We start from the raw sequence: 24,428 nt of genomic DNA on the forward strand, positions 1-24,428 counted from the left end.
GCAAGGGGGGTTGGACAAGGGGCAGGCAGTCCCGGAGGGCAGTCAGGGGACAGGGAGTGGTTAGGGGTAGAGGTTCGGGCGGGAGGGCGGTCAGGAAACAGGGAGCAGGGGACATTGGATACGGGGTGGGGTCCCGGGAGGGGGGACAGGGAGCAGGGGGGGTTGGATAGGGGCTGGGGTCCTGGGGGGGCAGTTACGGACAGGGTTCCTGGGAGGGGGCAGTCAGGGGACAAGGAGTGGGGGGGTTGGATGGGTCAGGGGTACCGGGGGGCCTGGCAGGGGTGTGGATAGGGATCGGGGCAGTCAGGGAGCAGGGGGTTTGATAGGGGGTGGGGTCCCCAGGGGGGGTGGTTGGGGCGGGGGGTCTCGGGAGGGGGCGGTCAGGGGACAAGGAACAGGGTGGGTTGGATGGATCGGGGATTCTTAGGGGGGCAGTCAGGGGGTGGGAAGTGGGAGGGGGCGGATAGGGGGTGGGGGCCAGGCTGTTTGTGGAGGCACAGCCTTCCCCACCCAGCCTTCCATACTGTTTCGCAACCCTGATGTGGCCCTTGGGCCGAAAGGTTTGCCCACCCCTGATCTAGAGAACCCTGTTAAAATGTTTATAGTGGTTGTTGATCTCGTATTCCCTTTAACAATGGCAACTGCCATGAATTGTGTTATGCTGTTGTAATTGTGGAATTCTGTGACTGGCACGTATGTACGGGATAGGAAGCAGGGCATTATCTATCTTTCATTTTTAGTCTACAACTTCTTCCCCTACAACTAGAGCAGGTTAAAATATGCTTTAAAAATCAGTTTAAAAAAATCATACTTTCAAAGTTCTTTTCTGTTTCACATGTTTCAAAATAGACCTGTTTGTTTTGGAAATTTTTCAAAAATTTTGATTAAAAAATGCATATCAAAAGCATTTTTAAAACATTATTGAAAATTTTCATTTACTATAAGCCAATTTTGATAATTATTTAGGTTACAATTTCAGCTAAAACCGGTAACATTTTAATTAAAACATTGCAAAAAAATTCATGAAAACAAAAATAACCTTAAAAGTCAATAATTTTTGAATTTTGTGTCTTAAAAATGGCTTTTTTTCTATCAAAAAAATTTCCATTTGAAAAATTCCAATCAGCTCTACCTATGATATTATGAAAGCATTGTAATGTATTTGACACACAGTACCAGAAATTAAGCTCATGGAATTTTCAGGATAATGCTCAGTTATGGATTTAAAATGTGTACTGTACATTCAATATTCCAGCAGGTGGTGTCCTCTTACCTTCTCTAACTGTTCCATGCACGCATTGTGGACCACAATCTTGCAGGCAGCACACTTCCGTCGAAGAGCCGATTTCTACAACATTTAAGAACAGTGTGGCTGAGAGTGTATGGAATGAGGAGAAATCATTTACAGAAACCAAAACATTTGTCAGAAGCCAGGCAGCTTCTCTTTCCCCCACCTTATCCAACAGGTCTTCTGGATTGTCTTCAAAACCTGATTGAGTGATATGTTGAAAAATGGCTTGAAGCTGAAGAGTCGAGAATAAAGGCATAAACAGGGTAACAAGGTGGAACATGGGACATATGGCATGGGCATGTGGACGGGAAACAGAACTAAAGGCATTTTTAAAATAGTAAATAAAGTTACTGATGACATTTTGAATAAGACTTCCTTATTAGGAACAGTCTGAAATGGAAAAGGGCATAGCTAGCGAAGAGACAAGGAAATATACACACTTTACTGAGAGTTTCAGTAATGACTCAAATCAAACTGGGAAAAAAGTTCCTCCTCTATTGTTCATGTGAAACATTGAATTTGATGGGGGCATCTCTCTGACCAATGCCTTGCAGAAAAATCCTGTGTAATTTATTAGACAATGATAATCGTCCTGCAGAATTTTGTTAACCAACCTATCAAATGTTATAGCAGGAACATAAATTCTCTATTAAATTCTTTAGGGTGGTTTTACAATTCTGTACAAAAGAAATCATCTTCTATTTATATCTATAGGCTTTTACAGAAATGCCCATAGAATCCTATTAAAGTGAACACTAGGTGTCCATTAAGGACAGAAAGCCTTTACCATAAACTTAATTCTTTCTTGTTCTTGCACATACTTAATCATTCTAATGAGTCTCGCAAAAGACATTTTTACAGAAACGTTTATAATTGAAAGATGGAAAGATTATCAACATAATAAATTAAGGCTGATTTGCTGGAAACTCTGCCATCATTTTTATCATAGTCATTGAGAGCTTGTAATTAATGTTTTCTTTATAATTTTCAATATGTTATTAGCTAGATTCTGGAAGCAACAGCCCTCTCTCTTGTAGCTAACATAACACTAGTAAATTTGCATATTGTCAAATCATGATTTTTCTTTGTAAGTCTCTCAATTTTTGGTGTTTTTCTTAAAACGCCAGCTGATAGAATTCTGATATAGCATAAGAATCTTAGCTTTTGAGTTCGTAAAAAGTAAGTTTCTTAGTCCTCATGATTGCAGGGAAAAGCTTGAAAACATGGAACAAGCATACCCTAACAGCTTAAAGACCAGAAGAAAAATAAAAAGAACCAAACGCTTTTTTTAAAAAAAAGCATCATGATTTGTAAACCAATCTCATTACTTTGGGCACTGGACTCATGATTTTTTTAATATTGGGGCTTGCAATACTGATTCCAAGCATTAGTAAGGAAAGACTGGTGGATAAATCAGACTTTGAGTCTTTTCCATCTCATGTACTATTTATCATAAAGTGTCAGCTCCAAAGGGTGAGAGTTCATATCCTGCTAAAGCCTTACGTTTATTAAAATTTCTATGCATTTTTCCATAAATGCAATTATAGATTAATTATTTCATACAACTTTTCCATTAAAACAATAAATCTGATCTAAAAATATTTTATATGTAAAAAGCCAAGTAATAGAAAGGCCAGTGCAGCCATAGAAAGATGTAGGAACTCTAAAAAGATAGAAATTGGAAAACCATTAGCCATTTAATTGATCAAGATAAGCAAAACATAATTAGAGTTAACTAGATTCTCCCCACCTACAGTTCACATAACCACGCCAGAAAGCAGCACAAGTGCTACTTTGTGTTACACTACTAGATTCTCCGCAACCAACAAAACCTTAAAACAGAAAAGAATTTCAGTCAAGAAAAGGCCAGGCAATTAAAAATTGCCTGTTCTCACATATGACTCTACATCTGTGGGCCTGTTGGCTAGAAAAGCCTTCAATCAACTAAGATTCCCACCAGCCAGAGGTGGACTAGGGTTTGGGGGGAGCCCTAGACCAGAGCAAGTGGGGGTCCCTCCCCACCCCTTCCACCTGCAGTCTCCCCCCTTCTCACCCCTGGTGCTCCTTCTGGGGGTCGGGGTAGGGGAGCTCGCCTCGCTCCTTCCACCCGGCACTCATGCCCGGGAGCAAGGTCAGGGTAGGGGGGCTTGCCCCGCTCCGCCCACATTGCACTCTTGACAGTGGGGAGCAGGGTCGAGGCATAGGGGCTCCCAGCAGGAGCATCGGGCAGAGCGGGGCAAGCCTCCACACTCCGACCCCACTCCCTGGCAGAAGCACCAGATGGGTGGGTGGAGTAGGTTGGGGCATGGGGTTGCCCATTTTTCCAGGGGCCCCCAATTGGCCAGGGCCCCTGGGCATGGGCCCAGTTGGCCCAGTGGCTAATCCGCCACTGTCACCAGCATTTCCAAAATGGTCCTGATTCACCACAGTTACTGCAGTTTTATTCCAGGGTAACAGCACTGATTTCAGTGGAGATGTCCCCTCATCAAACTGTAATAACATAGTAGTGAATTAGGCACAGCATACTTTTAAGGGTCTATACTATTACTACAGGCAAATTTCTCAGGGGTCTTAAGCTCAGGTCTTATTCAGGCAAACTTCTACTGACATCACTGGGAGTTTGCCCAGATTAGGACTCAGTAAACACTTCATATTTCATACTATTAGTAGAAATAGTACAATTTTTGAGAGGTTTTTAAAATTTTGTTTAAATAAAGAATTTGACCACTAGTTTTGTTTCTTTCTTTCTATCTGCTGTAGCAAGGCACCATCTGTCACACTAGGAAATGCAAGTTCCCAAGCTTCTGAAGTAGTCTCTTCAACCAAAACTGGATTGATTGCCCTACAAACAGATAAGAAAATCTGAAACTGTTATACTCACTGCAAATTTGACTTGGCAACTGTCCTCTCCTAGGTAACACAGGTCCCCAGAGACATTGGTCTCGAGCCACAGATGCTCTCCATTCACTGCGTTCTCCTGAGAAGAGATGATTGTTAAATTGGCTGAGGTGAGTACAGTATGTTAAAGAATTTGAACGCTAGCTTAAATTAAAAACGATGATGATTAACTCATCATTGCTTGTGATCTAAGCCACAAGTTTAGTGGTCTTAACCTAGAACCAGTCAGATACTTTTCCACAACACAAAACCATCATACCATGTGTCATAATTGGCCATCCCTCTCACAAGAAGCCTGTGGTAGAATGATAGGGGTGCCGTAGGTCAGGACCAATGTTCATTGACAGAGCTGTTTGTAGGAACTTTGCCTAGCACCTGCCCACACTATGCCTAGGTTAAACAGTACCATCAGTTCCTCACTTTCATCAGTATGAAATTTACCACTATATTTAAAATAAAAATTAACATAAAAGAAGCTAAAGACAATGTTATTGATTTTATTAATTGCAGACTAGAGAACCAGCCCAGGAAGTGCCAACTATCATATTCATTGTAACTGCAGGGGTATTTAGATAGGAGCTCTGAACAAATCATTTCTACCTGAGTACATACCACCACTCTCATGAAAAATGCCATTGGAATGTTAATGGCCAGAAATAAAGATCCTGGGTTTACATCTGAAGAATGCCACCTCCTGCTGGCTATAGAAAGATTCCAGTTTCCATCCTAATGTGATACTAGCTTAATAGCAAAAATAAAATGCTGTACGTGCAATATTTGAGCAAACTGAATAAGCAAGAATCTTGCTCTACTGGAATTAAAGCACAATGGAAAATGCTTTGCCAGTCTCTGACATTTGAGTCCCACACTGCAGAAGTCACAAATGATGTTGCTTTCCAACCAGATGGTGTCCGACAACAGGATGCTTCCAGCAATTCAGGTCAAAATCCTTTATTTTAAATAGCACTGACAGTTTTCAATACGATGAGATAAAAGTTACTTCTCTCTCATATAAGTATATTTCAGGTAAGGCTTTTTAATAGGAAAAGGTAGCAGGCATAGTTTCTTTGAGTTCTGCAATAGAAATGCATTCACAACAACTAGATCAATATAATTAGCATTTAAAAACTGCAAGTAGAAAATTGGTATCTATCTGAACCATGGTGCCAATTTACAAGAAGTCATCAGGTCACAATCCAGAAAAGGCAGCGTGGGAAAGGAAAAATAAGGTATTTTTACAGTGACAGATCTGCATGTCCATATTTCGCTGCATAAACCAGAAATAAGCAGCCTAAGAGTGACCAAAAAACTCCTCCCAATTATATCAGACTTGGTACTGTCCCTAATAGGGGACTGAATTAGGACTCAGGTTCTATTCTTGACTCTGCCACTGACCTGCTGTCTGACCTTGGGCAAGTCACTTCCCCTCCCTGTGCCTCTGTTTCCCCTCCCACCTTTTGTCTGTCTCATCTTTGGGGCTTGAATTATGTGCTTGTACAGTGCCTAGCACAACAGGGCCCCAACCTTAGTTAAGGCATCTAAGTGCTATAGTGCAAATACGAATAATAAAGATGACTTTTCAAGACTTGAGCTCTCTTAGGAACTAATCATGCTTTCCTTACTCATATGAGCAATTTTACTGAATTCATCTAATTTTTCTCCAAATTCAGCCTCACAGTAAAGCTGTAGTCTACAGGAAACGTGGTAGCCAGAACTGTCGAACAGGTTTTTATAGTACATCAGGGGAAAACAGTCATTTGAAAGCCCAGTCACCATCATCCAATGCCTGAAATTCTAATTTCCTGCCCAGTTTATCGGGTGCTAAATGGAATAGTGGGACAAAGAAGCAGATGGGTCTTCCACCGTCCTAAGTTGTTTGAGTAGGACACAAGACAATGTTCAAGTAGGACACCTTCCCTGTTAAAATAACCAGTGGTTAACAACATATAATGGCTCATAATACTACCTAGTGCTTAATCATGTAGATTATAAAGGAAGTCCGTTTGGAACAATCAGTTTGGGAAGCTAAGCAAAAAAGCACACAGATCCTGAGTCCTGATTTCTAATCAGGAATCAAAATTCCCTAAAAAGAAACAGAACAGTTTAAAAGTCCCTCTATTCACGTCATGTTTCTCCACGACTTTCCATTCAAGGTTTCTAAAGATAAGGTGGCCTATTTTCATAACCCAGTTTAGACCAAATTAGATTTTGTTCTCTGTTGTTCCTGAATGTATCATATATTCATAGGGCCTGGTTTTCTATCAGAAGTTTGAATAAAACAAATCTGTACTCTGCTACCCTTTTGGGCCTGTGTTACGCAGGTCAGCCGAGATGATCACTGTGGCACCTTCTGGCCTTAACATCTATGGGCCAGATTCTCTGTGACCCTGCACCTAGTAATTTACACCAGTACAAAAAAAGGACATAAAATTTTACCATTCCCATCTGGTAGCATTTACACCCATTTTGCACTCACTTCCCTCTGGTGTAAATTACTCCAGGATAGAGCTGGTCAAAACTTGGAATTTCCATTCTGAGGAAAATTCTGACATTTGAATATTTCCTTCAGTCACAAATCAAAATGAAATAAAATGTCATGGTGGAAATATTGTATCACCTTATCAAAAGGCTTTGGCCCAAAAAGGTTGAAGCACTTTGGCTTCATAGTTTCTGCTTTTATATTTTATTACAATTTATGATGGAGACCATTATACAATAGCATAAAAGTTGAAACTATAGGTGCTTTGACCTTATTGAAAATATTGATATTTTTCATCAAAAAGTTTGAGGACTTTGATACAGCCCCACAAAACATTTCAATGCCATCAATATTTCTCGATGGAAAAATACTCCATCAGAAAATATTCAACCAGTCTTACTCCACAAGGTGGGGGACAACAGAAAATCAGACCCAAAGATTTTAAGATCAGATGGTGCTGCTAAGGCATCTAGTCTGACATGCTGCATAACATGGGACCTAAAGGGTGGCAGAGTCCAAATAATTATATTTATATTTCTGATGCATAGATAGTTTTCTGCTGGAGACTGAGTTGGGCGGAGTTTTAATTAATACTTTCGCTGGTTAAATTGTTTTGCACTTGCTGGTGGAATTGTTCATGGGCAGAGATTTCCTGTGTATCAGGAAAATAATGGAATAAGGCAAGTACAAATCCCACCTACAATTTGGGAAAAGCCAGAAACTCCTCCTGTTCAATATTTTGCAGTATAAGAGAAAACAAAATACAAAAAAAGTTACAAGACAGTCTTTTTAACACTATCATGAATGTAACTTGTAGATGCTATGATTGCACTTATAAATTGAGACACATCTCCTCCCTGAAGCAGAAGCAGCTGCCGTTATGTGTTCAGACCCAGGCTGCTATAGAGGTGACACAAACACTGTGCTCTCTCAGATGGAGACTTTCCATTTGTTTGTTTTATATTGTCAGTAACAAAACAAGACCAAAGTTCTTTTTGGCATACGATTTCTCTTTGGATATGGGAAAACAAAACACACACTGCCCCAATTTGAGGAGAAATTAATATCCCCAGAATGGAATTTAGGGGCAATTGTAATTACTTGTGTTTGACCACAACTAGCTGTGCATATTTCTCAGCTTGTTAAATTTGGTTTCTCCTTTAAGAAGTGCCCCAGCCTAGTTCAAAGCCAACCAGATTTAGTGAAGCCCTTTGGTCCCCTCATATGTGACAGCTCTGCAAGCTGCAGTCAGAGTGGTTTGAAACACAATGCAAACTAACCTGGATAATTTAATTTAGAGTGACAAGCAGCCATGGATATTCAGCCAGTCAGATCACCCAGTTGGCTGAACATTCTAATTTCAAATGAGATATAGCATGACTTGTAGCAGAAAGGAAGGATCTTTCCATAATTCCTGTCATGGAGAGAGCTTTTCAAAATTATATATGAAAGGATTTTTAAATAAACCATTTAAAAGAGGGAAAACTTTCAAACATGCCAGGCTAAGATATTAATCCAATTACCACATCCACCTGTAGTGACAGCAAGCAATAAACATACAGTTATGGTCAGTGAATAATACGTGTTGCTCTAAATTATATAACAACAATTCTGTACTATTACCACCTTTAAGTTACTGATACATACTCTCAACCCTAATTCCAGTTTAATGCCATTTATTTGGGAATTTTCTTGTTTGTTTGTTTTTAGTATTTAAAAATACATTCATACTAAACAAGAAGCCCAAAGAGATGAAACCATGTGATATTTCTAATAATTTGAAGATATGCAATATCAACTTTATACCACTCTCTCTTTTAAATTTTAACTCTTAGGGTCAGATTCACTGGTAGGCTGCTTCACCCCATTCTGGAACAAAGCTCCCACTGCACATGAGCTAATTTCCCCCTCTTTTCTGTCTCCTACATCTGTCTGCATACACGCACGTGCCCCTCTACCCCTCCTTTCCAATCCCCTGTACACATACACATCAATTTACCTTCCTACTCCCCCAGTTGAGTATATCTAGTGCAATAGGTAGTTTTTTAAATACATTTTCAAAATAGCCAATTTTGCCATTATTCTTAATAACAAAGTTTATGTTGGCAGAAGCTGCATAATAACCTTCTTCTAAAGAGAGGAATGAGCTCAAGCTGCCCACAACTAAGCTGGTGATTCCCTGTGCTGTCAGATATGCCATTATCTTAGTTGAGGGCAGCTTGGCTTCACTCCTGTTGTGAACAATGGAAGACAATAGCCATTTTGAAAGGGAGCACTTTCCTGAAGGGCAGCTGTAGTCTGAGTGCCCCTGAAGACAATGGAAGGTAGAACCCATTTTGAAAGAGTCCAGTCCTTCATGGAATTCTCTAGGAAGAACATTATGTGTCACAGAATCATAGACATGCAGAGCTGGAATGGACCTCAAGAGGTCATCAAATCCAGTGCCCCCATGCTGAGATGGGACCCAGTAAACCTTGACCATCGCTGACAGGTATTTCTCCAACCTGTTCTTCAACCCTCCAATAATGGAGATTCCACAACCTCCCTTGGAAACCTATTCCAGAACTTAAATACCCTTATACTTAGAAAGCTTTTCCTAATATCTAACCTACACCTCCCTTGTTGCACATTAAGCCAATTACCTCTTGCCCTTCCTTCAGAAGACATGGAGTTTGTTCTCCATGTCTTCTGAAGGAAGGGCAAGAGGTAATTGATCACAGTGCTCTGTGTAACAGCATTTAACATATTTGAAGATTCTTATCATGCTCCCCCCCTCAGTCTTCTTTTCTCAAGATTAAACATGTTTCATTTTTTCAACCTTTCCACATAGGTCAGGTTTTCTAAATCTTTTATCATTTTTGTTGTTCTCCTCTGGACTCATCGATTTATCCACATCTTTCCAAAAGTGTGGCGCCCAGAATTGGAGACAGTACTCTAGCTGAGGCCTCACAAGTGCCAAGTACAGCAGAACAATAACCTCCTGTTTATTACATGTGACACTTCTGTTAATACACCCCAGAATGATATTAGCCTTTTTCACAACTGTATCATATTGTTGACTTATACTCAGTTTGTCATCCACTATAACCAGAGAACCCTTTCAGCAGTACTCCCATCTAGACAGTTACTCCCTTTTTTGTATTCGTGCATTTGATTTTTCCTTCCTAATTGTAGTGTTTTACACTTGTCTTGATTGAATTTCATCTTGTTGATTTCGACCAATTGTCCAATTTGTCAAGGTCATTTTGAATTCTAATCCCGCCCTCCAAAGTGCTTGCAATCGCTCCCCGTTTGGTGTCATCCGCAAACATTATAAGCACACTCTCCACTCTATTATCCAAATCTTTAATGAAAATATTGACTAGTACTGGACCCAGGACTGACCCCTGGAGGATCCCACTAGACACACTCTCCCAGTTTGACAGCAAACCATTGATAACGATGAATATGGTCTTTCAACCAGTTATGCACCCACCTTATAGTCATTTCATCTAGACCACATTTCGCTAGTTTGCTTATGAGAGTGTCATGTGGGATGGTGTCAAAAGCTTTACTACAATCCAGGTATAGCACATCAGCTGCTTCCCCCCCAGCCACTAGGTCAGTAACACTGTCCAAGAAGGAAAGTAGGATGGTTTGGCATGATTTGTTCTTGACAACTCCATGCTGGCTATTCCTTATAACTATATTATCCTCTATGTGCTTACAATTTTAATTTAATAATTTTAAAAGTTTAATAATTTCTTCCAGTATCTTTCCAGGTATCAAAGTTATACTAACTGGTATATAATTCCCTGGGTCCTCTTTGGTCCCCTTTTTAAAAATAGGTACTATGTTTACCCTTCTCCAGTGTTCTGGGACCTCACCCATCCTTCACGACTTCTTGAAGATAATTGCTAATGGTTCCAAGATTGCTTCAGCTAGTTCCTTAAGTACCCTAGGATGAATTTCATCAGGCCCTGCTGACTTGAATACATCTAACTTATCTAAATATCTTTAACGTGTACTTTCCCTATTTTGACTGATGCAAAATAGGCATTAAACACTTCAGCCTTCTTGATGTCATCAGTCATTGGCTCTCCTTCCCTGCTAAGTAGAGGACTGTCACTTTCCTTCATCTTTCTCTTGCTCCTAATGTATTTACAGAACTTCCTCTTATTGCCTTTTATGTCCCGTACTAGATTTGACTCATTTTGTGCCTTAGCCTTTCTGGTTTTCCCCCTTCATGCTTGTGTTATTCTTTTGTACTCCTCCTTAGCAATTCATCCATGTGTCCATTTTCTGTAGGATACCTTTTTGATTTTTAGGTAATTAAACAGCACCTAAAGGACACACATTGGCCTCTTCCTGTTGGGATAGTTTGCAGTTGAGCCTTTTATATTGTCTCCTTGAGAAATGCTAGCTCTCCTGAACTCCTTTATCCCATAGATTTTCTTCTCATGGGACCCTACCTACCAGTTCTCTGAGTTTATTAACATCTGCTTTTTTTTAAAGTCCTTTGTCCTTATTCTCCTGCTCTCACTCCTTCTTTTCCTTAGAATCATCAAATCTATCATTTCATGATCACTTTCACCGAAATTGTGACCCCCTTCAGATTTGCAACCGATTCTGCCTTGTTGATCAGAATCAAGTCTAAAATGCTGAAAGAGAAACAGCAAAAAATAATTGCTCATCCTAAAAAATGTCTTCAAATACAGGCTATACACAATCTCAGTGATTTTTAACTATATGGGAAGACTGGATTCACTACTACTTCCTGATGTGAGAGCTAAAGAAGCAGTTAGCTAAACCACGCTCCACTTTTTAAAAGGGGTAGTGACATAGCCACATGCAAGGATTCCCCCTACTCATGAGCCTCTGATGATGTATGTCTCTTCCCATCTGCAGACTCAATTCCCAACTACAAGACTTCATTTTGCAGAAAGGTTAATAGGAAGAGACATCATTCAGTGTACAAATTAATGGAGTATATGAAATGATGATTTACAAGGGAGACCATAGACATGGAAAAGAAAAGCATTCATCTGGATTAATGTTGTTGTGACAAGTCAATACCAGTGGGATTAGAGTTGATACACTACATTTTATGTATATATAAATGTAGAATATCAATATATACAAATACACAAACATATTTCAATCCATTGTTCTTTAAGATAAGGAGCCAATAGCTCTGGCTAGAACCACATACCAAAAAGAGGCAGAGTATGATGGAAGCATACAGAGTCACATGCATGGGTGTAAATACAACCAATGGGCAATATGGACACCCTTATGGAAAAGTCCTATATAACTGAATAGGGAAAATAACCTTTTTATACTTTTTTAAACATCTAAAACTCTTAATTAAATTGCATAGTCTTACCAAACAATCCTGTATGGGCAGTTAAAAACAGAAGCCTACGAAATGATACCATCCTCTATTATATTACATTGGTTTTTAAAATAATTTCAACAGAATCCTATTTCTATTGAATAGAATCCTACATGTTTCATTCCTATTAACTTCTACAGGACCTTTCCACAAGACTGTATAACATGGCCAGAAGGTTATAATAGTTTCCCTCTAAAGAACACTCAACGTACTCCATAGGTCTATATAAATTGTCCATTCACAGAATGTACACGAGGGTCCAATCCTGAATTTTGCTACTTCAAAGGATATAAAAGTGGACCCTATATATCTATAAGTCCTTCCAACTGCCCCTTTAAAGGATGTGTATCATACAATCAAAGGCAAAAAGAGTGTTCCTTCAAAGAACATATATCATAGATCTATACACTACATATTACTAATTATTATTATTATTATTATTTATTGTATTACCACAGTGCCTAGGAGTCCTAGTCATGGAGTAGGACTCCAAATAGAACAAAAAGACAATCACTGCCCCCAAAGAACTTACAATCTAAGTATAGACAAGAGACAACAGACGGATAAACAGACAGGGGAGTACAAAGAAACAATGTTGGCCAACATGATAGCCAGTCATATCAGCATATCAGCAGCCTAACTGTTGTTAATTTTTTGTAGGAATCATAGAAAAGGGACGTTTTAAGGAACCTGTTGAAGGAGCATACTGAATTCATTTTGTGGATGTTCATAGGGAACTCCTCCCAAGCGTGTGGGGCAGCATGAGAGAATGCACAGAGGTGCTCATTTGAAAATCTAATAAGTGGACAATGAAGGCTGGTATCATGCATGGGCTGATCGGAAGCAGGAGTCACATACAAGTCAAACTTTAGCAACCCAAGGACCCCCATTTTTATTTCAATTTTTCTCAGACCTCCCAAGTCCCTGCTCAGCCGCATGCCCCTCTCCCACTCTACCCTGTCCCCCAAGGCCCCACCCCACCCCTGCCCCTCCTCTTCCCCATCTCTTTCCGCCCCCTACCCCAAGGTCACCCCATCCCTGCTCTTCCCTCTCCCTCCTAGCGCCTCCTGCATGCTGGGAAATAGCTGTTTCATGGTGTGCAGGAAGCACTGGGAGGGAGAGGGAGGAGTTGATCAGCAGGGCCAATGGCCCCAACATGATTCCAGCCCCTTCACCAAGCACACTCTGTCCCCACTCCTCACCCTCCCTCCCAACGCCTCCTGCATGCCGTTGAACAGCTGTTCTCCAGTGTGCAGGAGGCAATGGGAGGGAGGGAGGGGAAGGAGTTGATCAGCGGGGCCGGCGGACCCCCTGGAGTACCTTCATGGACCCCCGGGGATCCATGGACCCCAGTTTGAGAAACGCTGCCCTACTGGAAGAATACACACCACACATCTTTAGGGAAGGGCATACTGCACATTGCCCTATGGCTATAAAAGCAGCTCCTCAGTGGGTATACAGGTTACAGCAGTGCTGCAAAAAGATTTCACTAAGTTAGAGAGAAGCCAAAGGGTAGCAAGTTATAAAAAGTTTAGAAAATGTGACTAACGAAAGTGAGGTTAAGCTATGAATTTATACATCTGTGGGGAAGAAAAGAAAACCTCAGGAGCAATACCTTGCTCTTATATAGCACTGGTCATCAGCAGATCTCAAAGGTCAGCATTATTATTTATGTATGGGGAAACTGAGGCACACAGAGGTGAAGCAAATTGCCTAAAGTCACCCAATAGGCCACTGGCAAACCTAAGAATAGAACTCAGGTTTCTTGAGACCCAGTCAAGTGCTCTATCCACCAGGCCACCCTGCCTTCCAAATGTGACACTGACAAATAACTAGCAAGGAATTAACAAAAAATGAAGGGTGTGAGCCGGTAATTATTTTCAGCCATCATTGTGGACACATTAAGGAAGGAAACATTTATGCTACAAATTTAGGCTGCACTTTTTGGGCATGATGTCAGTCAGACATTGGATAACCTGCCACAGGAGGTCAATGAATCACCTGCACTGGAAGTTCTAAAGGAAAGTCAAGACAGAACCAACAGGGATGCTGTAGGAATCTATTAATATTATCTTGCAGATAGAGAAATAGATTAAATATCAACATGTCCTTTCCAACCCTAATACAAATTAATCCAAATACTCCGTCAAAGAATTTACTGTACATACCATATCCCTCGGGTTGTATGAGTTCCCCTTGACAGATGGGCAGTGCACTTCTATATAGGTTATATAAGAAACCACTTGGGAGGATATACATTGTACAGTGCCGTTTTTGAAAAGTGCAAGTAGTTGTATTAGGCTACGATTTAGCAAGGTACTTAATTGAGTTTTTGCCTAACTTGAAGCACATGAGCAGTGCCACTGACTTCAATGGGAAACTCTCATGCTTAAAGACAAACGTGTTTAAATATCTTGCTGAATCGGTGACTACGTTTCCTCTGGAGCAGGATTTAGGTTTTGTAAGGCCAATCCCTTTGGGATCCACACAGGATCTCTGAAACGGAGAGGACTGAACTTTTTTGTAATACTCCTCTCTGCACTCTATTATAAATTCATAGATTTTAAGGTTAGATGGGACCATTGCAATCATCTAGTCTGACCTCCCGTATTACACAGGCTACCAAAAAAATTCAGCCAGTGATTCCTGCTTCAGGCCAGACAACAGTAGCTGAGGCACAGCATATCACTTAGAAAGACATCCAGTCTTTATTTAAAGATTGTCTTGACCTAAATCACAAAACAACTTCAAAAGGAAATAAAATCTCTCTAATACACCTATAGTTGTCATCTTAGGGCTTGATCCTGCAAGATGCTGAGCACTCAAGCATGTAATTTTGCTGGACTGGTGCTAAACTTTAAACATATGCAGTCCCATTGACTCTGATAGGACTTTTCATGTGCTTACGTGCTTTGCTGGATAGATGCCAGAGCTCTCTGCACCTTCCAGGATCAAGCTCATAGTGAGCAGAGCTAACACGCAACCCTGTTACATGCACCTTTACCTATCCATGTAAATAATGAAGGTTAGAGGGAACAGGGGCAGGAGATGTTATTTAGATAAATTGCCATGATTAAAAATAAACACCTACACTCCATTCTAGTGTTGTTCTTGGCTCCTTCCCTGGCCCATTGGAGATTGCGATGTTGAGGGAGTGCAGAGGAGCCAGATGCTGGAGGCCTGACCTGGAGATTGCTTTCCTGCAAGATGAGAAGAAAAAACAAAAACAAAACAACAGCACTCTTTTTTTTTGTCTGGAAAATCAGCAGAGGCAGCACAGCTGTAAATTTCAGTTTGGTGGGAACAGTGCTAGGAGGTTATATTATGCTGTAAAGAGCCAGAGGAGCAGGTAAGGGGCGAAGGAAAGTCAGAAAGGGTGTCAGAAGAATGCAAAAGCAGCTTAGGAGAGAAATAAAGTAAGTTTGATAACTGAAAAGTACTGTTTAATACAGATCAGTTACCCTTCTAGACCCAAGCATAAAGGGAAAAATCCATTGGCCAAATTTAGCCTTCTGCACTCATTGAAATACTCCTATTCTTTACTTCAGGGCTGTTGGGCTCATTGTATTGGCAACTCAAATGAAGATTTGAGTTGCTTTTATTGAAAGGGGGAAGGAAGGTCTTCAAAAAGGAAGAAAACGATCTTGCCATCTGAAAAAGAAACTCCACTTAAACAACAGAAAACCTAACACAGAAAACTGAGATAACCCTTGGGATCAGGAAAGGTTCACATGTTGTCCCTTTTTCAGTGAGCTCCGCCAAGGGATATACTCCAGTTTCTTTCCCCGTTCACTTCACTTCCATCTCTTTGGAGCCCATGTGACCGAAATTCTCTTAGGAGGGATAGTATTCCCTGCAAAGGCCACAAATGTTATTCAAAGCATCAGCCAAAGGCACTCCCAGACCCCCAGGGCTGAGTGCTCTTCCACCATACACTCCCCAGCCCCTGCCAGAACAGCAAGTAAGATCAGCCCTGAACTTTGATCCCTCAAGTGTGGAAGCACATGCTATCAGAATACCAGGCTGCTCCAGGACTTAGGCTTCTTAAACCTATAGGGCTGCAAAAATCAGGACAGCATGGCCTGATTGGTGACAACCAAAAAAATCTTACAAGTTCTTTCTTCAGCAGTCAGTGCTATGAGGTGGGAGTGTGTTGAGGGGAATTCCTTTCTTTTCGCAAGCCTAACACATACCTTTCCCCCTCCCTCCCTGGAAATGAAATGACAATCTGTTTTTGGAAAGCGCTTTTTTGCAATAACACTCCCATCATACTATAGCTATTTATAGGTTCGCCTAAGCATACAAATATCCCAAGGCAACTTACAATAAAGGTCAACAGAGCCAACGACGACAATCCAGCTCAGCCATACGCTAAATTAATTTCTTTACTGCCCTGTAAACATAGAGTGCACTGTATGTCAATAGAACAGGAGCTCAGAGCCCTCAACGCTTTCAGTGCATGTCCTGGAAATCAGGTAGGGTGAGAGGAAAATTATAAATCTTCCCCTCCTCCCACATCCTCAGACTGATACCCTATTCTGTTCGTACTATCTCATTTAATAAACACACTGTACATTTATAGTTTCCAGTCCCTATCCCTCATGCCACTGAATGTTGGCATAAAAGGAAATTTTAAAAATGTTTTACCTTAGACTAAATATGGGCGGGATCCTGAGGGAAGAAGCTCTCAACAGCTGGCAGAAGCATTATGAGAGAATGATTTAGTAGCTAGCTAGGCACCTGTGCAATGCACATTACCATGGTATGGTCAATAGACCATAATCTGTCCTTTATGAGGACTAAAGGAAGTCTGGAGACTGAGGACCTGTAAAGAGCTAATTTCACACTACAGCAAACTTTACAATGTAAAATACAATATATGAATATTTATACATAAAGTAGTTTCCAGTATGTGGCCAGTCTCTCTCGATATTCCTTTTGGTACCATTTTGGTTATTAGTGCTTGGCAGAGAGCCATTGCCTAGTATCATCTTCTTGATCTTGCCACAAACCCAGTCCTGTATTTATGGCATCACAATCTCTTGTTGGAAATGAGTGAGGTATTACAATTTCTGCAGTGTATCAATAAGGGCAATAACAACCATAATCTAGTGGCTGCTTGAACTTGAAGTCACAACGATTGGAGTAAGTTTCTACCTTATACAAAAAAGGTGTGGAGAGGAGGGTCTGAATCACAAGTAAAAGTATTTACAATTAATTATTTCATGAAAATGGCAAACTTTGCCAACAGTATTATTCACAGAATATTATTTGCTGAACTATAGAGTTATTGAATAATAAATGCAAATTATTTGCATCTGCTGAATTTAAACATGTCTAAATTTGCAACATATATTACAGTCAACAAATTATTTGACCCACACTAGAGATAAGGCCTCCAGTGGGAAGATGAATTCAACAGAGACTTAAAAAGTAAATATGCCTAATGAATGGCCACAGACTTCCCAATGTCAGGCCTTGGATACAATTTAAAGCCAGGATTACATTTGCACAAACCTTTTGTAACAAAACCTGAGATTCGGCCCATGCTCCCTGAAAGGTTAGCTGAGGTTGGTGAGACTTTGGGGGGAAACTTGGCTGAGTTTTATGCCTCCCTCCCCATACCTACCAATGATGGATTTATGAGTTTGGCTGGAAAGCATACAAAACACAGTCACTATGATGATGTTTTTCATATTTGTTGGAACACAAAACCTTAAAATAATCCCATGTGTTGCAAGCCCATATAAACCATAACAGCCCATCAATCCCAACACAAGCTAAAAATACTAAGTGTAGTACAAACTCTTGTCAGAACACTGCTGTGAGAGGTAAGAGATATGGAGTGCCAGAGCAGACTGAGCTGAGTTGGAGAAGGTCTATATTGCAAAGACACATACCAAAGAGAGAAAAACAAAGGCCACATCAGAGAGAAAATAATTTCGTGTTCTGATTTAAATGAAAAAAAGGTTACATGGCAGCCATCCTGGAAAGAAAGAACCTGGAGGAAAATGCAAAGTGGATAAAGTAATGGATTCTATAACCAGGTGAATGACTCAGATTGTTCTAAGTAATTCATTAGAGCAACTGTGACTTTTCAGGCAGAAAGGTAACATTAATTACTTTCTGTTATTTTTTCCAGCTAAGTGTCCTGAGCGTGTGTGGCAGCAAAAGGCTCACCATGCAGCCTTTACCCACGAAGCAAAAGTAATCACATTATGAGAAAGTAATAGAAAAATGTATTCGTGTTTAGCTATACATTTCCTTTCCTCAAAGTAATAAGGTCCATAGATCCATACAATGGGTATGTCAGCTGGCTTACAGCTTGGTGGCAGAACCGGACTGGCCAGTCACTGGCAGCAGGGGCATGCTCCACCTCCATAAAGTTCTGATCTGTGGACCTTAACTCAATGAAAAATGAGCAATATTTTGCTGATTACTTTTTAGATCTAGTAATTTGTATTAGAGTGCATCAATTCACTTATAACAAAACCTCTGGAGTATATGGATAGCATTGCATATACCATGTAGAAAGTAGTCTGATACTAATTCCACAGTTTATACCATTGAGAAAATACTGGAGCAGTCCAGCTAACCAATCTTGGAAATTCAAAGAATTCTGACATTCAAGTTTAATAACTGCATATTTTAAAAATAACATTACATTTTCTTCTGCATTTCACTGAGAAGTCAGGCGAGACTCAAAGGATACATATTTGATTAGGGGGGATTTGAATTTATATGCCAGGTCTTGACTTTACTGAACTTCTTCACTCCACCCTGGGCAAATAATAATCCGCAAACAAGCTGTTTAGAGTGCAGCAAAATGCCTAAATCCCCAAGAACCACAAAAAGGTAATTAATCGATGTTATTCTTCTCATGAAAGTATTCCCTTGGTGTTAAAAACACCTATCTGGAAAAGAAAGGATACTTTAGTACTGCACATATTTAACAGACCATAATTATTTTGTTTTGTCACTTGTGTTTAATGGGCAATCTAGCTAGCTGCAAAAGTGTACAAGTTTTTATTACAGGTAAGATGCATCCTTTTGGAAGGTTTCAGAGTAACAGCTATGTTAGTCTGTATTCGCAAAAAGAAAAGGAGTACTTGTGGCACCTTAGAGACTAACCAATTTATTTGAGCATAAGCTTTTGTGAGCTACAGCTCACTTCATCGGATGCATATTGTGGAAAGTGTAGAAGATCTTTTATACATACAAAGCATGGAAGTAGGGGCACCTTCTGAGTTTAATGCTCACAAACTGGGGGGGAAATGCAGAGCTAACACAATAATCCCCAAAACACATAAGGCCACACATCGTCATCACCACCCTGCAAGTCCAGGGCGGATCCTGTTTCTGTGGATGTGTATGGTGTATACCCACACAAGCTGGTGCTAGTGAAAATCATGGACAAATCGCTTTGGCTAACCTCTAGCATGGTTTAAGCTTTCAGCACTCAGCTCTGCCAACATGATGTGCAGCACCCCCACTCCCTTCTGGTCTAACCCTGGACTCCACAAGTGTATTATTCTCATTCTCAGTATCCCTATTACAACCCCATCTCTCTCCTGTGCGTCTGACGAGACACCGCTAATCTGGCAGTTCATGTCCACGAAAGATTAACCAGGAGACAGACACATTTCCACTTGTCTAATTTAGGATTTGAAGTAGGAAATCCAAAGGGGAAAGGTTACTACAGTAACTGCATTCTACAAACAGCCTCCAAAATCTCTGTTCTATTGCTTGGCTGGTACTGATCCTATGAAAAACCAGATACCACTCTCTCTGTGAATGAATCAATTTTGAAAAAGCAATACCCAGGGATATCTTGACTGAAAATGTGAGGCAATGTGATAGGAATGCTAAAGACCAGGGGTAGGCAACCTGCGGCACGCATGCCAAAGGCAGCACGTGAGTTGATTTTCAGTGGCACTCACACGGCCTGGGTCCTGGCCACAGGTCCAGGCGACTCTGCATTTTAATTTAATTTTAAATGAAGCTTCTTAAACATTTTAAAAACCTTATTTACTTTACATACAACAATAGTTTAGTTCTATATTACAGACTTATAAAAGAGACCTTCTAAAAACATTAAAATGTATTACTGGCACGCGAACCCTTAAATTAGAGTGAATAAATGAAGACTAGGCACACCACTTCTGAAACGTTGCTGACTCCTGCTAAAGACATATGCACAGTTTGACCAAACATCCAATTTCCACAGCCCTTGTCGCAAAATACTCAATATTGCACTCATGAACTGGGAAGGACAGAAAATGCAAAGAGCTTCTAACACACTATGTTTTGTTACGACAGGCAACAACTCTCTGTATAAAATCCAAAAGCCACTTCCCTTCTTGCTGCATATGAACTGATGCGTTTGAAAGGATCTGTGACTATCTCAAGGAAGAGTTTTTAGACTCATTACTCTCCAAGATAAAGGAAATAAGCTGCAGACCACTTTTACCAGCACTTACATACCAGGATGATAAGTGTTTTAGAAAGAACAAACAGAATAGGTTGTTGCCTGTTGTTGGGTTGTCAGAAGCATGCCTATTTCCTCCTCGTCATTGGATTATGAACTTGCTTGACATCCGATTCTGGTTGGACAAGGAAAGGCTCAGACAAGTCATTTGCTGATGATGTCCCCACAGTGCTACAATAATACTCAGAGCTTCAGCTGGCTCCATAACAGCAATTCTACAGTTTCAGATCTAGTCACAGATATCTCAAGCATGTTCTTGACTTCATCTTCATGTTGTTTTGTATTCAAGAGACCCAGGAGTCTGGGTCTCTTCCAGACATTCTGAAGCAGTTGATTAGAATCCCAGAACAGGCATCTCTAAAGTTTCAAATTTTCCACTCTTTACCCCTTAAAGAGCGGATTATGGATAGAACCCTGCAAACCTGCTGATATCCACTTTATATCTGCTGACGCAGAAATCTGCGGACCACATTTGCAGATCACGGATCGGATGAGGATACAATTTTGTATCTGCACAGGGTGCTAATTATGGATTTAACTGGATCCAGAACTGTGTTGAACTTCTTGATCCCTCAGGCTCTCTCATTTAACCAGAGATCATCTTCCTAGATAGTGAAGGTGCCTGCCTTCTTTTATCTAATAGCCCTGGTGCTGGAGCATTGAAACTGGTTTTCCAGAAAACTTCTCTTGGCACCTCCACCATTCTTCGCAATCTCAGTCTGGAAACTGAAAACAGCTACTGTTAGGAGGGAGAATTTCCTGAAAAGCCATTTTAAAAAGCCCATGTCGGCAAGAGAATATCTAAGAGTTAGACAGTTAATCAAAAACTTAAACCATAAGGAATGGTTGAGAGAAGCTAAATATCAGGAATTCAGAATCTCACTCGATTTCTGATCTCTGTTGGCTAGAAAGGAGGATTGTAAATATCACTGAACAGTATCTAACCAAAACCTTCTCCCCATCCCCAGTTTTTTGTTTCATTTTGTTACATTTTGAGGGTGTTTTTACCTTTAATTTTTTTTAAGCAAATCTACCTAATTTCAAAACAAAATGTCATTTTGAAATAGAAAGTCAAAACATTTCATTTTAAAAATGTCAAAATGAACCAGTTAGATTTTTTCTATTTGGCCATGACTATTAGCCAAATTCAACTCGAATTTGCGAAAAATTTAATTAAACCAAAAATACATTTTTCAGCAAACTATTTGAAAAAAAAAATTTACCCAGCTCTAGGTCTGGAACTCTTCCCACTTCAAGTGCAGATGGAAAACAGATTGAAGCAAATTGAAGGTAAGTGTCATATAATTATACTATTTATTTTTTCTCTCATATGCTGAACAGCAGATATTTATTAAAATCTGGCAGGGAAAATGGTTTTCTTTTCTTGCAAAAGAAATTCATGTTCTCCTGATGTTGCTCAGCCTACTAGAGAAAAACAGGGAAGGTTTGTTTTTCCAAGAGAAATTTCTGGCATTCATTTGGAGATATCTGTGCTGTATTCTTTGCAGGTACTTCTTGGTGTTATAAAATAGGCTTCCTCTAATTTTTAGGTCCAAAAAAAAAAGAGAGAGAGACAAAATCCTCAACAACCTTGGACAACAAAAAAAATGACAAGAGATTTTTTTTTCTGACACTATCATTGTAGATATTTTTCAGCCTGTTTTAAACATCAGCATTCTGACATTACTAGGAGGCCAGATCCTCAGCTGGCACAAATCATTTACACAAGCTGAAATTTTTTTGTGGCTTAAAAGCTATATGACCTCATACAAACTTTAACAATGAAGAACTTCTGATTTTTTTCTGTCCTGCTAATATAAAGCACGTGTTGTAGTTTTATATTGGATCCAACATAACCTATAAATGTGGAATTCATAGATTTCAAGGCCAGAAGGGACCATTGTGATCATCTAGTCTGCCCTCCTGTATAACACAGGCCAGAGAACTTCCCCAAAAGATTTCCTTTGGAGGCTTTTCAAGTTTCCCCAACGGTACTGTGTGCTTCTCTTTATGTTTTCCTTCTTCCTTTTAAGAAACAAAACAAAACAAAACAGGGAAGAGATCCCTCTTTTCCAGTTTATTTATTTATACATTTTCAGTTAATCAAAGATCAAGTGCCAATAGTGATTAAGAACAAGTAAAACAGATTCTCTTCCTCTTTTCTGAGCATGTAAATAAGAACATGGGAAAAGGTAACATATACTCAAGTTCCCTGTGCAAATCAGAAATACCTGAAGATTCTTTTGACTTTTCATGCTTTCAAAAAAAAGTAAGTCTTGATTGCTATGCTGGTACATGCTTAGGTCTTAAAACACATTGTTACAATGTAACAGTACAAAAATCAAGCTCTATTTCCTAGTTGCCCAATATGCTTCAGGATATCAAATTCAAGGAATGACTCAGAGCTACAGCAATCTTGACATCATTCCAGAACAAAGATTTCAAAGAGATCTTAACAAGACACAACCCATAAAAAGAAAAATAATATACTGAAACACATTCTCTTTCCTTCTCTCCCCAAAGCTATTAAGGTCATTGGATTTCTGAGTTTGATTGTTAAGACAGAGAAGAGTGTTCATGCAAGTAAGCAAACCTGAGAGGAGAAAAGGATGTTCTGATTGTCGTTCCCAAGCAGCGTGGATAGCAAAGCATATATTTATTTTTCATCACAATGACACTTGAAAAAAACTGACAAAAATAAGGTATTGTTCAATAACCACAATGAAAAATCTCAGTTTCTTTCATAAGAACAGAAGCACAGAGATTCAGATTTACCAAAGATTGCCTCCTCCTTTCAGAACTATATGAAATACAAATATAGAACACATAGGTATTCATGACTGTGTCTTTTTTCCCCACTATCCATCTATCAACTGCTACTGTAATTAGTCTGCAAACTCTTACTTAGCTTGTAAGCTTCTTGAGTACAGTACCTAGAGCAATGGGGCCCTAAATTTTGACTGGGACCTTTATTACACATCAATAATAAATAATAATAATCAATGTTCAGGGCTATCTACATGTTTGACCCCCACTCTAGTCTCTCTAAAAGCACCCCCTCAGGTTACAGGCCCTGCATCTTCATCTCTCTCAGGGTGGAATCCCATGAGTCTCCCACCCTCAGACTGGGTCCCAGGGATACAGTACCATGTGTACCAACTGTGATTCCTCAAGTAGGCCCAAGCCTTGCTAGTCTTCTCTTCAGGAGTTATCACCAGGGTGTGAATACGATGACATAAACCAACCTTTCCAAAATAAAATATGGTTTAATCTCAATAGAAGGAACAAAGCAAAACAAGAGCAAAATCAGGTTTAACCCAACAAACTGTCTAATCGAATATCTATTTTACGTAAAGCTTAGAACAGCTTATCTAGACGCCCCTATTGCTAGGAGTGCCACCCTACAGTCCCTCTTTCTCTCCTGGTCCAGCTAGCCTCTGGTCTGTGCTAGGGAATTGGCCACTCCATTGGGTACTAGTCTGGGGCTGGTAGCCCATTCACTTCTCTTTGACTTCATGCAGCAACATCAATTCACTACAATGGTGCAAGTAAGCCGGTATGGTCAGGTACGCCATACCATTAAGCCATTTATTGCCGGTACGCCGTACCAGAAAGACACATTGTCGAGAATGAATTTTAGAGCTTTGCACGGATACAAATTTATACCCGCGGACGCGGATATCCGCGGATAGAAATCGGTATCGGCTGAACCGCAGGGCTCTCCTGGGAACCGCAGTGGTGAAAGGAGCAGAACGTGGGGCCGCCACTCCCAGGCACCAGCGCCCCATGCCAGCAGCTCCTCCAGCGCAGATGGACTGCCCCCAGCCCCACCTCCAGCCCTTTCACACAGCTGCATCCTCTGTCTGGGGTCTGTACAGCCCTGTCAAAGGGAGGGGCT

General features: G+C 40.3%; 1 protein-coding gene across 8 annotated transcripts in view; it reads right to left on the reverse strand.

Moving 5' to 3' along the window:
* DGKI (diacylglycerol kinase iota) overlaps positions 1–24,428 on the reverse strand; it is a 294,215-nt gene that overhangs the window by 178,522 nt on the left and 91,265 nt on the right. For 7 of the 8 annotated variants that reach the window (XM_075122845.1, XM_075122834.1, XM_048830323.2 and 4 more), the window contains exons 2-4: positions 15,134–15,242; positions 4,173–4,268; positions 1,274–1,348 (exon numbers count right to left, since the gene is read on the reverse strand). In XM_075122845.1, the coding sequence (XP_074978946.1) occupies positions 1,274–1,348; positions 4,173–4,268; positions 15,134–15,242 (280 nt within the window). The remainder of the gene's footprint in view (positions 1–1,273; positions 1,349–4,172; positions 4,269–15,133; positions 15,243–24,428) is intronic. The other variant, XM_075122848.1, reaches the window with a different exon arrangement.

The sequence above is a fragment of the Caretta caretta genome, chromosome 1 (genome assembly GCF_965140235.1).
Source record: "Caretta caretta isolate rCarCar2 chromosome 1, rCarCar1.hap1, whole genome shotgun sequence".
NCBI classification, from domain to species: domain Eukaryota; kingdom Metazoa; phylum Chordata; order Testudines; family Cheloniidae; genus Caretta; species Caretta caretta.